The sequence below is a fragment of the Corythoichthys intestinalis genome, chromosome 12 (genome assembly GCF_030265065.1).
Source record: "Corythoichthys intestinalis isolate RoL2023-P3 chromosome 12, ASM3026506v1, whole genome shotgun sequence".
Classification (NCBI taxonomy): Eukaryota; Metazoa; Chordata; class Actinopteri; order Syngnathiformes; family Syngnathidae; genus Corythoichthys; species Corythoichthys intestinalis.
Window position 1 is genome coordinate 31,708,504 of NC_080406.1, and position 13,322 is coordinate 31,721,825.

Here is a 13,322-nt window from a genome sequence, read left to right on the forward strand (position 1 = left end):
AAAACAACCATGAGATAGCTATGCCATAAGCAACACAGGTAGTCGGCCATTTTGTTTTGAAGACAGGTCTTTTCTGGGACTTGTAGAATTTCCAGACTGACTTCAAATTTTGTGGAAAATTCCAAAACCGAAGCTTGTCTGATCTTCCAAAAAAAAAAAAAAAATCCCATGCCAGGAAAGAACCAGGAAGTCGGCCATTTTTTTGGCAGCAATATCGGGGTCGTTTCTGTCATTTTTAGGGGTTCTTCAAATTTTTGAAAACTCTGAACCCGAAGGCAGTTCGAATTAGAAAGATGACATTTGGATTTTTCATCAAGAGTAAACGCACAAAAAAAGTCTCTGGAAGCTAGTGGCGTTGCTAGTGTCTCTTGGGGCTCCAAGCAAGAAATCCCTGGGGCCTCCACCCGTGCACGCTGGAAAAATTTGATTTTTGCACACATAAATTCATAAACTAAACTATGTATAAGGCTACATCAAAAGAAAAATAAAGTTGGAATACAATGTATATACAACATTTTAATATTATTGTATATTTCATATTATAAATAAAAAATGTCAAATGAAATATATGTTGATCACTTTTCACGAAATACGCAGGGTCCAATTACAGTGTCAAGTGCAGGTTGCTACGATAGAGGGGGTGGAGCCTCACAACGGGGGTTTTCTACTGCAGTGTTATATCAAATAGCCACTTTTTGTCATTTCAGTGGAATACAATTTGACAGCCCTGGGGGCCTCTTTACTGGCCGAGGCCCCAAGCAACTGCCTGGCTTGCTTGTCTGCTAGCCTCACCTCTGCTGGAAGCCATGCCTAATAGGATACGCAAAGTCAGCCATTTTAGTTCGTGGTAGCCTGAGTTCATTTTTGTAATTAACAGGGGTCCTTCAAGTTCCTGAAAGCTCAGCCTTCGAAGTCAATTTGATTTAGAAACATGATATTAGATTGCCTGAAAGAAATGTGAAGGAACATTTTAGGGTTTACTGTATTCATTTTCTTTTTATCTTATTCGATTATTTTTTTAAATTCAGTCCCCAAAGCTAGTTTGCCGTAGAAAAATGAAGTTTGGCATCTTTTAAAGAATGACATTTCCTTTTCTTTTTGTGTCATGGCTACCAAATTTGAACTTTGCATGCAAGACATTTTTATTTTGGGTGGTTGGACCTTGGTATGAATAAAGTTAGAAGATTCACTGTTAAACTCACTACTATGTTAAAGAATATAACCATCTGGCAGTACTGCATCCAAATGACAGCAAATCCGGCTCTTACGTCCGATGGGATTAATTGTTTATCGTAAATATCAAGGAAGGGGGTATTGCAACTGGTGACACATCTACTTTTACCTATTGTGACGTCCGACCTGATCAAATGTCGTCAATTGATCAGATGAATTTCCCGGAAAGGGGCGTGCCCAATCAGCTAGTCATCGTGGGGGGAAGATTGTCAAGCCTCTAAAGGGAGAAGGAGGAGGGAACACTCACGGACACAAGCACACTGGGAGAACCCAGAGGGCAGCACACCGATCAGCCGAACAACTTTGGAAATTAATCGCAAGGCAAAGGAAAGGGCTGACTTTGGAGACATGAACGTTCTGCACGTGAGGCAACTTATGCTTTTTTGTTTTTTCTGTGGTGGATGTTGGCATGCTACAGGTAAGAGTACTTCAGAACACTTTTTTTTTTTTTTTTTTTTTTGAGTTGGAGATGTGTAGGTTATCTGGTCAAAGATGCCTTTTCTTTTGCAATGAGAAATCATATTTCTATTCTGGCGTGGATACGAGACTTCAAATCATTAATTTGTATATTGTAGTTATTTTTAAAATCTGCAAATTCAAATGCATAGCTAATTTTAAAATGAAAACATTTTTACTCAGTTTTTATTTGTAAATGTATATCATTTACAGTGCAAATGTTTTTTAAATAAGGACCATTGTACATCAAGTGAGAAATGATTGTAAATATTAAATGTAGTTTTGTTCATAATAAAATTTACAGCTTTTGTTTTGGGGATTATTTGCATTAATGTATAAATGAAAATGTTCAAAAACATTTGTAAATCAATTAAACCATTATATATACTGTGTGTGTGTGTGTGTGTATATATATGTGTGTATGTATGTAGAAACATTCAAATAAGTTACGCCTAGTCATGTCTACATTTTGTTTTCCATTATTTTAAAATTATACTCAATCGTTATATCAGTTTTTGTAATGAATTACTATGATTATTGCAATATATAAAGTACAATATTTAACACATTATTTTCGATTAACTGTGTGCTTTTCATTCAGACGCTAGTCATTACCAAAGATTGGAAGATGGACTTGTGTTCAGAACGGTGATTATTAGAAAATTTTGACAAAATACTGTCACTTCTTTCACAATCTTTTACCTTTGACATAAGTACTGACTTACACTTGATTTGTCGGGTTGGTGGTTTGGCTGCAGGTCCGAGAAGATGAACCTGCTCAACTCTCATGGAGAGAGGATGACGAGGTATGTTTAAAACATGCTAATTTTACATGTTAACATTAAATGTGTTAATATACGAATCTGTAGAATAATATGAATGACATTTCTTCACAGCAGCAGCAAGTCCAGAATCTTTTCAAAAGAGTAAGTTCCTAATCTTTTAAGGGGTTCAAGGGGTTAATGGAATTTTTTTGTGAATCTGTTGCTAGGTATGAACCAAGATGTTGGCGCAGTGGTCTGAGCACCCCGCTGCTGTTGGTGGTGGCCCGGATTAATTTCATGATAGTTGTAGGTAGTTTCAGGAAGGGCATCCTAAAAATTTTGTGGGTCTACCATTCATAGACGGTTCCAAAGTTCATGTTGCTAAGAAATACTAGCTTCAGGGGCTGAATTTCCCCCAAAATTGGAAGGACAAACCCTAAAATGACAGACTTCCTGTAAATGGTCGCACATGGTTACCTGAGACTTTTTGTGGGTGTACTCATGAATAAGATGTTCAAGTTTCTGCGAGAAATTGGCTTCAGGGACTTGATCTTTAAAAAAAAATGTAAGGGCTCCTGAAAATAAGCGAACCAACACAAATGGCTGACTCACTGTGAATTTTCATGCATGGTTACTTGCGAGTTCTTTGGGGTCCGACCACGTCATTTTCAAAGTATCGGAATCGGCATAAAAATATCGGCCATGCCTTTTTTTAATATATATATACACTGTATATATTTTAATTAAATCGTTTTCTAATTGTATTTAACGTTACAGACATAATATGTTACACTCATCCAGAGTCTTTAGTTTAGGCTAAAGGTAGGGTTATCAAATTTATCCTGATAACGGCGGCAATTAATTTTTTAAATAATGTTTCACGTTAAAATATTTAACGCAATTAATGCATGCGCTGCACGACCCTCTCACTCATTGTCACGCTCAATCTGTAATGATGCCGTTTTACCTATATAGAGAGATAAAAGGCAGCGCAAAATGAGTAGAGTGAATTTTGGCAGCCTTTGGAGCCTTTTTTTAATAGGCAAAGCCTTGCAATCCCTCTCCTTATGATTAGAAATATCATGGGAAGCAATGTGGGGAAGCAAGGTGGCAATTGATCTTCGTCTTAACACCTTATGTTATTTCCCAACACAGAGAAGATATATCAATTGGTAGCACTATGCACAGTCATGGTTCCACTTTCCATTATGCATTAGGGACGGCCACAGTATCATTTACTGAAAGCTCAACAAATACACTAGATGGCAATATTTAGTCACAATATACAAAGTCACAAGTCTTTCTATCCGTGGATCCCTCTCACAGAAAGAATGTTAATAATGTAAATGCCATCTTGAGGATTTATTGTCATAATAAACAAATACAGTACTTATGTACTGTATGTTGAATGTATATATTCGTCCGAGTTTTATTCATTTTTTTCTTAATGCATTGCCAAAATGTATATGATCGGGGAAAATTGTCGGGAATGATTGGAATTGAATCGGGAGCAAAAAAAAGCAATCAGATCGGGAAATATCGGGATCAGCAGATACTCAAACTAAAACGATCGGGAGCAAAAAACATGATCGGAACAACCCTAGGGTCTACCATTGATAGATTTATTAAGAAAAACTGTCGTCAGGAGCTGAATTTTCAAAAATTTGAAGTAACCCAAGAAATGGGGGGGGGGGGGGGGGTGTACCTTTTTGGTTGCCTCAAACAAGAATGGCAAACTTCATGTCTCTTTTTGAACATAGCTTTTTTTTCACAATGCTAAGAGAAAAAGATTTTGGGGGCAGAGTTTTTCAACAAAAACAAAAAATACATTTCTCTTCTCTAGTTCCTGTTTCATTATTCAAAAGCGAAGACCTCTGATGACCCGCAGGAGAACATGGTGAGCTGACTGCACTGGTCCTGGATAAGAATCTGGGATTATTGTGATTATGAATTGTAATTGGTCTTCTTCTCTACAGAAGCCCAACTCTGTTCACCCTCTGATGCGATTATCACCCAAACTGTCTCAGCGGCGGAAGAAAACAGTGGTTCTTCTGGTGAGATAAAATGTCCACTTGGTTCTTAACGTTAGTGATTAACATTTCCAATTTTTTTAATGTAGAATATTTGAGATTGGTCACTACGACGTCACGCTTGAGAAAAGATAACCAAGAAGTTGACAGGAGAGGTAACTTCCGGATGTCAGTGGACGGGGCAGAAGGATAGCGCTTGATGACGCTCATGAACGTGACTCAGACTTATGATGTACATTAAAAACTTGCACTATGACTAACCTTTGCTTTAATTTGATCTCAGTCTTACATGCATGATTAATTGTGCCCATTGATCGACTCTCTGGTAAAGGTTCAGCCAGATCAAATTGGAGGTCTCCATGGCGACAAGTCTAATAAACTGTTTTTTTTCCTTTTGAAACTGTGGTATTTCTGGTGCCTGGGATGGGTAAAACTTAAAAATACATAAATATTATTATTAAATATAAATATTTTTTTATTTATAAAAAATAAAATTAAATACCATGAATTTCAATCGCTGTAAAAATATATTTCAATTTCTTTGAAAAATATATTGTAACTAATCATTTTGCAATGAAGTAAATTTAGAAAAATATATTAAACATTTTTGAAATCCTTGAAATATTTTTACAAATACTGAAAACTGTAATTTTGGAATTGGATTATTTTAATAATAAAGTCAAAGTATTGCTTAAAAATTCAAATATTTCCTATATTACAAATTCTATATTTACATTTCTAAAACATAATGCAACACTTGACATTTAAACACTTAGCTTTTTGAAATAGCTTTTTTTGTAACTTGAATTTTCTTCATACTTTTGATCTTTTTAACTAGAAAAATAATTATAAAATTATTCCTCTCTGTAGAAAAAGATCTGGGGTTTTTTTCTCTTTTTTTCATGATTTAAAAGTAAAGTAGTCGTTTTCAAATGTTTCTCACAATGAATGTAATGAATGAAAAGAGAGCATTGCTATAAATGACAAGTTTAATGTAGACATGATTGTTCACCTGGCAGAGGTTTTGGCAGTTGTCTTAAATAAAATATGAAATGCGGTGGTTTAAAAAAGGACAGGATCAGAGTTTTTAATCTTGGTCCGAGTCGTCGCTGTTGTGGTTGCGAGTGGGGAGCGAGCACCTGATGGACGACATCATGTGATCGTGGATCTGCTTGTGGGGGTTCTCCTCCAGATCTGTCTTCACTGCGCCCGACTCAGACAGCCGCCATTCCAACTCTAAACACAAAAATACAGCATGTGTTGCAACAAACCAGACATTAAAACCTCCGAAATTTATTCAGAAGAGCATAAATCCTGGATAAAAATGTTATGGTTTTCTTTTCAATAATGGTTAACTACATAGTCTATTAGTTGAAAATAAAAGTGTGTAACCTTGTACAGTGAGGTTCATCCCTCCAAAGACGAGGGGGCCGATAAATTGCGCCTTCATGTCTCCCTGGAAGTAGACGAAGACAGTGGGCAGGTTTCTGTCTGGGTAGTTGGCGATGCAAGTGGTTGAGATGGATTTGAGGAACTTGGTCTGAGGGAACTTTCGGGCCAACGCGCTCAAGTGCTGGTTGATGAGCGCGCACAGAGGAATTCTGGGAAAACAAACATAAATGTCACATTCTCCTCCTGTCAACATCCTCCTAATTGATTCAGTTTCTGAACAAACTGTTGTTGGCTGTTGATACTTGTTTTTGTACTTTAATAGGCATCATTTTACAATGGTTATAGTGTTGTTAATTGTTAACGAGTTAATTTAGTTTTTACGTATTGGAAAAATACTCCCAGTATATTAAAATGTTTTTAATATACAGTGGGGCAAATAAGTATTTAGTCAACCACCAATTGTGCAAGTTCTCCTACTTTAAAAGATTAGAGAGGCCTGTAATTGTCAACATGGGTAAACCTCAACCATGAGAGACAGAATGTGGGAAAAAAAAAAAGAAAATCACATTGTTTGATTTTTAAAGAATTCATTTCCAAATTAGAGTGGAAAATAAGCATTTGCTCACCTACAAACAAGCAAGATTTCTGGCTGTCAAAGAGGTCTACAGTACCTTCTTCTAACGAGGTCTAATGAGGCGCCACTCGTTACCTGTATCAATGGCACCTGTTTTAACTCATTATCGGTATAAAAGACACCTGTCCACAACCTCAGTCAGTCACACTCCAAACTCCACTATGGCCAAGACCAAAGAGCTGTCGAAGGACACCAGAGACAAAATTGTAGACCTGCACCAGGCTGGGAAGACTGAATCTGCAATAGGTAAAACGCTTGGTGTAAAGAAATCAACTGTGGGAGCAATTATTAGAAAATGGAAGACATACAAGACCACTGATAATCTCCCTTGATCTGGGGCTCCAAGTAAGATCTCACCCAGTGGCGTCAAAATGATAACAAGAACGGTGAGCAAGTCCCAGAACCCCACGGGGAGACCTAGTGAATGACCTGCAGAGAGCTGGGACCACAGTAACAAAGGCTACCATCAGTAACACAATGCGCCGCCAGGGACTCAAATCCTGCACTGCCAGACGTGTTCCCCTGCTGAGGAAAGTACACATCCAGGATCGTCTGTGGTTCGCTAGAGAGCATCTGGATGATCCAGAAGAGGACTTGGAGAATGTGTTATGGCCAGATGAAACCAAAATAGAACTTTTTGGTAGAAACACAGGTTCTCGTGTTTGGAGGAGAAAGAATAATGAATTGCATCCGAAGAACACCATACCCACTGGGAAGAATGGGGGTGGAAACATCATGCTTTGAGGCTGTTTGTCTGCAGAAGGACCAGGACGACTGATCTGTGAAAAGGAAAGAATGAATGGGGCCATGTATCGAGAGATTTTGAGTGAAAATCTCCTTCCATCAGCAAAGGCATTGAAGATGAGACGTGGCTGGGTCTTTCAGCATGACAATCCCAAACACACAGCCAGGGCAACAAAGGAGTGGCTTCGTAAGAAGCATTTCAAGGTCCTGGAGTGGCCTAGCCAGTCTCCAGAGCTCAACCCAATAGAAAATCTGTGGAGGGAGTTGAAAGTCCGTGTTGCCCAACGACAGCCCCAAAACATCATTGCTCTAAAGGAGATCTGCATGGAGGAATGGGCCAAAATACCAGCAACGGTGTGTGAAAAGCTTGTGAAGAGTTACAGAAACCATTTGGTATTGAGAGTATTGAGATGAACTTTTGGTATTGACCAAATACTTATTTTTCACGATGACTTGCAAATTAATTCTTTAAAAATCAAACAATGTGATTTTCAGTTTTTTTTTTCCACATTCTCTCTCATGGTTGAGGTTTACCCATTTTGACAATTACAGGCCTCTCTAATCTTTTCAAGTGGGAGAACTTGCACAATTAGTGGTTGACTAAATACTTATTTGCCCCACTGTAGTTATCTCCAATATTTCATTTTTTTCTAAAATTGTTTTAAAAAATGGGAGGAAAAATGTTTAAACTGGTTGAAGTTTAAAAATTAGTTTAAAAACCCCACTCTAAATTTTGTTTTTAATTTTTAAAAACCCATTATCAAAGTAGGTTGTGCAAAATTTACAGTTAACTTAGAAAAAAAGCTTTATTTACAATTCAAAACACTTAAAACACAATGCTAAAAATCGGGACTATAAGCTGCACCCACCGAATTTGACAAGAAAACTATATTTGGTCATATACAAGCCGCACTGGACTAGAAGAGGCAGGTTTCTACATTATATTGTAGGATATTTACACAAAAATACAAGGAGCTCAATAGTCTAAAAATCCACATATGAATCGCAGTTGACTATAAATCTCAGGATTCAAAGCCGGCGAAAAAGTAATGGCTTATTGTACGGAATAACAGTACTTGAAATAAGCAATTAATTAGTAGCAAAACAGATCAAAATATGAGCATCATCTTAAAAAAATATTTTTAAACAACTAAAAAACTACTTTTACATAACTTATTGAAAAGCTTCAAAATATTTGAACATTGTGAATCGCGACTCTTTTAAACAAAGCAAACACAAGAAACCTATATAAATAAATTAAAACTGACCTAAAAACAAAAGTTCTTGTGCAATGTTCTGTGCCGTTGTTATTTAGTGTTGTGGTTGTTGATGTAGTTACCCCTGCTTGTAGAGGTGCAGCACCACCCAGATGCCGTCTCCCGCCTTGTTCACCTCCTTGACGTAATCCTGACCCGAGATCTCTGTCAATTCCCCAAATACGTTCTTCAGCTGCATTGCCTTCCACTCGGCCAGACGCTTCTGTCTGAACACAAACATAGTGTACTGCTGAACCTCAATTCTAAACCTTTGTGATGATCAAGACCAGGCTCGTAAACTCCCAAAAAATCATATTTCCCCTATTAAAAACGATTTAATCGGTTCTGTCCCTTGACTTAGGAAAAAAAAGGTAACTTGTAACTTCATTCTTTGGAGGCACAAAAACAGTGAGAGCAATTTTTCATGTAAAGATATATTTTCAGCTAATTTTAGCCCCATATAAAAAAATAATGCAATTTGGACAGGCAAAGGCAGCGTGACGGCTTGTTGTGGACCGACCTGTACATCTCAATGGCCGCCTCGTCATCATCTTCGAACTCGTCTTCGTTCTCGTGCAGCTCCTCCAGCGTCATGTTCTCGTATGTTTTCACTGCGCAACGCAAACGATATGTGATGGTGACAATGATAAGTGCAAGAGCAATGACTGCACTTGCAGCCAGTAAAAGCTACTGGGAAAATAGTAAACTGCTTCTTTTTAACTCATCATTAACTCTTTCAGTGCCATTGACAATAGGGGACATGCAATCATGTGACTCTTTTCATCCTGAATTTAAAGTGCGTACGACACCGAAAAGCAAGCTTATTTCATATTTCACGCGGTGTTTTATGCTCCTGAATGAAATGGCCCGCTTGGATGTGTGTGGAAGCAATCGTTTTATATTTTCAATTTTTGAATCCCGCGCCATGAAAATGAGTGACTTCCGGCTCCAGTCTCGGGTTTAGGACAGATGCGAATGTAACGTCACCCGGGTCAGCATCTCACAATACAGCATTGCTTTATAGCATGCAGATGAACTGTGGATTCAGATAATTTTGTGGATTAATTCGTTTATTTTTCGCATCACGCCAGCCAAACGGCTGCAGGCTTTTGTAGCTGCACCAGGGAGAGGTGTGTGAGCCTTTTTGGGTTTCAGAAAGTTCCCGTTCACCCAGAGATCTGCCAAAACAAGTTTACGACAACTGTGGGACCATTGGACTTACGAGGAAGTGAGTAAACATTGTGTTTTGTATTATGTCAAATACTGGGATCATGGCACACATTTTAATACGGAGGTGGCTTGCATTTTGTGGCTGACATGCTCCTTGTCCACCGAGAATGCCACTCGGCCCGACGGGAGAGCGCTATACTCAGCGTATTGCCCTCTTCATGTGCCCGGTGTTCTGTCAAATGTTCCACCCCATCAGAAATTGCAAGTTTGTGTTAAAAATGGCCGCGAAAACACTGATTACAATTTAGTAAACACTACACACTTTCTTGAAATAAAGGACTATTTACTCACGTTTGATCAAGGACGGAGATGTAGAAAAGTTCTCCTCAGACACATCCTGCCATGTTAGCTGCACAACAACTGCACGCCGCGCTCTCATTGTTTACGTCTTCGCCATGTAGTTAAGCATTAATTTACGCCATACGTGACCACGTGGCAGCTATGCGCTCCTCCAACGTCGGCCGGTTTGTCCGGCGGTTTTTCTCTAGCTGCTTCCCCGGCAAACGTGCTCTCCTGCCCGCAGCAGGGGAATGAATCCAACGAGCACTAACTTGCCCGCCGCTGGGGGGGTTGCCGATCGGCGAAGACAATCGACAACCCCGCCGCCGTGTGATATGATCCCGGGTAATTTTGAGTGATTTTTCGCTTCAAAAGCCGAGAATAGACTTTGAAACATCATTCAGTTCAGGTTAGCATGTCGGCTAGCTGTCACGCCTCCTGGTTTGTTTACGCTCTCCGAAGCCGGGGCAGGGAAATGACCGGACTAACTCCGGTGGCATGAAATATATTTTGGGAGGTGCAAGAAGTGGACAGTTTTGACCATTACAGAGTAATTTTGCCATGTCGTACTGAATAAATGCATTTTTAAATACCGTATTGGCCCGAATATAAGACGGTGTTTTTTGCATTAAAGTAAGAATGAAAACCTGGGGGACGTCTTACAACTGCGGCCTAAAAAAAAAAAAAAAAAAAAAAAAAAACTGCGGCCTAGACATATACCCATTCACGACGCTGGATGGCGCCAGTCATCAATGAATCGAATGCTGAACTTCAGTTACAGTTAGACTTCACTTTGATAATTAATGGTTATTGCAATTTTGTTTTATCACAATATTTTTTTCTTATTTATATTTCAAAAACCACAAGCCATTCATTTATGAATTTGATTGCACTTTAGTTTACATATTTAAATGTTAAATGTTTAAATGTTCAGATATTAAGTTTTGAATGCGAAATTAAATGCCTTTTCTCTCAAATATATTGTTATAATCATTTGTTTCAGATGTATTGTAATTATTTTCTGTATAAAAATTTGGTGTTCAAAAAGTCTTTTTTCAAACTTGAGTCTTGAAAAAGAGGGGGTCGTCTTATAATCGGGGTCGTCTTATATTCGGGCCAATACGGTACTTCAGATTCTATATAGCACAAAACTGTTCTTTGTCATGACCATACCATTTATTTAGCAATTGGGGAAAAAAATACTTTGATAAAAAGAATTTCGTGTAAAAATATTGGAGTAGAGAGACTGAAACAATGACATTATGCGGCTCTCTTCGTCGCATTTTCCTCGTTCTGAATAATTCCCCCTCAATGGGCTGAATTCTAAATCAGATGAAACCATGACCCTGCCCATGTCATCCTCCTGTTGGGGACGCTAGAGCCCTATAAAAGTAGGCGTGGCTAAATGGCAGATTAAAAAACTAATTTCTCGTCATCTGCGCTTTGCCAAATTGTTGTATATAGTCGAGTCGTCTCAAAATGTGATTCTAATTCACATAATAATGCTAATTATTACTTTTTTATCCTGTCGTAGGCACTTTAAACACTTGATTAAACACTTGTTCATTCGCTGCCAGTCCTCCCAGTTTAAATGTGTTAGACGTTGATTTTCGTCAATGGCAATTTACAAAAATAAACATTTGGACAAAACTTTAACAAGAATTGAATAAGCAACACTATCAAACATATTAAAACAAAAAATATATACAATTTGACTTAAGAATAAAATAATAACATTAAAAGTCTGGAAGGTTTAGAAAAAATATTGATTCAATGATATGAAAATACTCAGTATAAATAAATGAATATTTGATATTGGTAAATGGGCCCATGTTTTCCAATGCCAGTTTATCACTTGTACTCTATCGCTCCCTACAGGCTAAAATAATAACTGCAACTTCAAGTCATAACTTTACCCAAGTATTTCCCTCTTATGCCAGCCGATTAAAAAAACGACCAAACAAATAATAAGAAATTCTCACCGACTGACTGCTGCTGGCGAGCCAACTCTTCCTCTTCTTCCTCATCTTTGGGGTCTTCTTTCGGGGGGAGAATCCCCTTCTTCCTCAGGATGTCGTTCCACTCGGTGTCCTCATTGGGGTCCTTCGAAGAAAAATAATAAAACATCCACTAAACCACCCCAAATAAAGTGACATGCCCATCTAGTAAATTTTAAGAAAAAATATAGACTACTGAAGCTATACGCGAAGCTAACACGGAGAAAATATAAACGACCGTAAGTAGAAACGTTTAAAGACGCTTAAGATAAAAACTTCAAGTGTAAACACATGTTTTCTCACCTGCATTTTGTTTCACTTGAGTTTTCCAAAAGAATCACACCGCTCCTCTTGTAGATGCCGGAAGCTGAAGGAGCAAACACAAAAATGTCCGGTCAGAAACAAAACACAATCTTTCTTGGAATATTGTTTAAAGTTGGCAGGTTCCACAACATGTTAATGTAAAACATTATTAAGTCATTTTACTTCCATTTGAAACAATTCTAACAGTTTTAATATTATCTAACGGGTTTTACTAACTCAAGGTAAAGCTAAATCTGCGGGGACAACAATAAAAGTGGCACTGATTTCCGCTTTTGCCAAACTATGTCCATATAAGGAATGACAGCGGGCAATTCCATTTGTGGATTCCGAGAACGTCATTGAGCAGGTGCAACCCACACGGTCCGAGATAGGGTTGCGTGATGTTATGGGACATTGCACGATCATGATTAATGTTTGAAATATAGAGGAAGAAGAATATAAAATATATATGGCTGAAAACACTCGTGTGTCTTGAAGTTCCTCTCTGAGACCCCCAATTTGGCCAATTTTCAAAATTGTCCGATATGCATGTGTGATACATCATTGGAAAGCTTAAAATCTCAATTTTCTGGGGGAAGAAACATTTTGAACGGGAGGGCATTTAAAAATATATATATTAAGGGTGTAACTTTCGGTACATGGTGCTCGGTTTGGAACCGAGGCGTACCGAACGAGTTTCTGACGTAATGTAACTCTTACTTTTCGTGGCTGTGAGTCGATCGGGTTACAGTTTCTTTGTGTAGATTATATTTACTCAGTCTTCTCTACTATAATGAGGACCAACGCGGTAGGACAGTATAACCTAGAAACGTCAACAGCGCGACAACGTGACCGCCGCGAGAACGCAGTGAAACGCGGGCGTTAAAGTCAATCAGCCAATGCACACCAGTCGCAGTGCGGCCGCGTGTTAGACGCGTCCCAGAAGCGGCTCAACACGACGCACGCGAAAAGAACGGCAGAGTTTATTATTTGACGCAAGACAC

At 38.4% G+C, this 13,322-nt stretch overlaps 2 protein-coding genes across 2 annotated transcripts; one reads left to right on the top strand and one right to left on the bottom strand.

Annotated features, from left to right (window-relative positions):
• Positions 1-1,375: 1,375 nt before the first annotated feature.
• Positions 1,376-4,664, top strand: nms (neuromedin S). The gene is made up of 7 exons (XM_057853213.1): positions 1,376-1,651; positions 2,291-2,337; positions 2,448-2,495; positions 2,586-2,615; positions 4,297-4,350; positions 4,430-4,507; positions 4,573-4,664. Exons 1-7 carry the CDS (start codon positions 1,582-1,584, stop codon positions 4,579-4,581), a joined length of 336 nt encoding a protein of 111 aa, XP_057709196.1. The 5' UTR covers positions 1,376-1,581; the 3' UTR covers positions 4,582-4,664.
• A 785-nt stretch (positions 4,665-5,449) lies between these two features.
• On the bottom strand, positions 5,450-12,444 carry pdcl3 (phosducin-like 3). The gene is made up of 6 exons (XM_057852800.1): positions 12,319-12,444; positions 12,001-12,121; positions 9,030-9,120; positions 8,593-8,736; positions 5,876-6,084; positions 5,450-5,719 (listed from the first exon to the last, which is right to left on the bottom strand). The coding sequence occupies exons 1-6, from the start codon at positions 12,322-12,324 to the stop codon at positions 5,571-5,573; spliced, it is 720 nt and encodes a 239-aa protein (XP_057708783.1). The 5' UTR covers positions 12,325-12,444; the 3' UTR covers positions 5,450-5,570.
• Positions 12,445-13,322: the final 878 nt, after the last annotated feature.

What these genes read in the sequence shown, in the direction of transcription:
- nms (XM_057853213.1), top strand. Translation starts at nt 1,582, where the DNA reads ATGAACGTTCTGCACGTGAGGCAACTTATGCTTTTTTGTTTTTTCTGT. An exon ending in CATGGAGAGAGGATGACGAG is followed by an intron (nt 2,496 to 2,585) that starts GTATGTTTAAAA and finishes ATTTCTTCACAG; the next exon opens with CAGCAGCAAGTCCAGAATCT. An exon ending in TCCAGAATCTTTTCAAAAGA is followed by an intron (nt 2,616 to 4,296) that starts GTAAGTTCCTAA and finishes TCTCTTCTCTAG; the next exon opens with TTCCTGTTTCATTATTCAAA.
- pdcl3 (XM_057852800.1), bottom strand. An exon ending in TCGCCAGCAGCAGTCAGTCG is followed by an intron (nt 9,121 to 12,000) that starts GTGAGAATTTCT and finishes TGCGTTGCGCAG; the next exon opens with TGAAAACATACGAGAACATG. An exon ending in GATGAACCTCACTGTACAAG is followed by an intron (nt 5,720 to 5,875) that starts GTTACACACTTT and finishes TTTTGTGTTTAG; the next exon opens with AGTTGGAATGGCGGCTGTCT.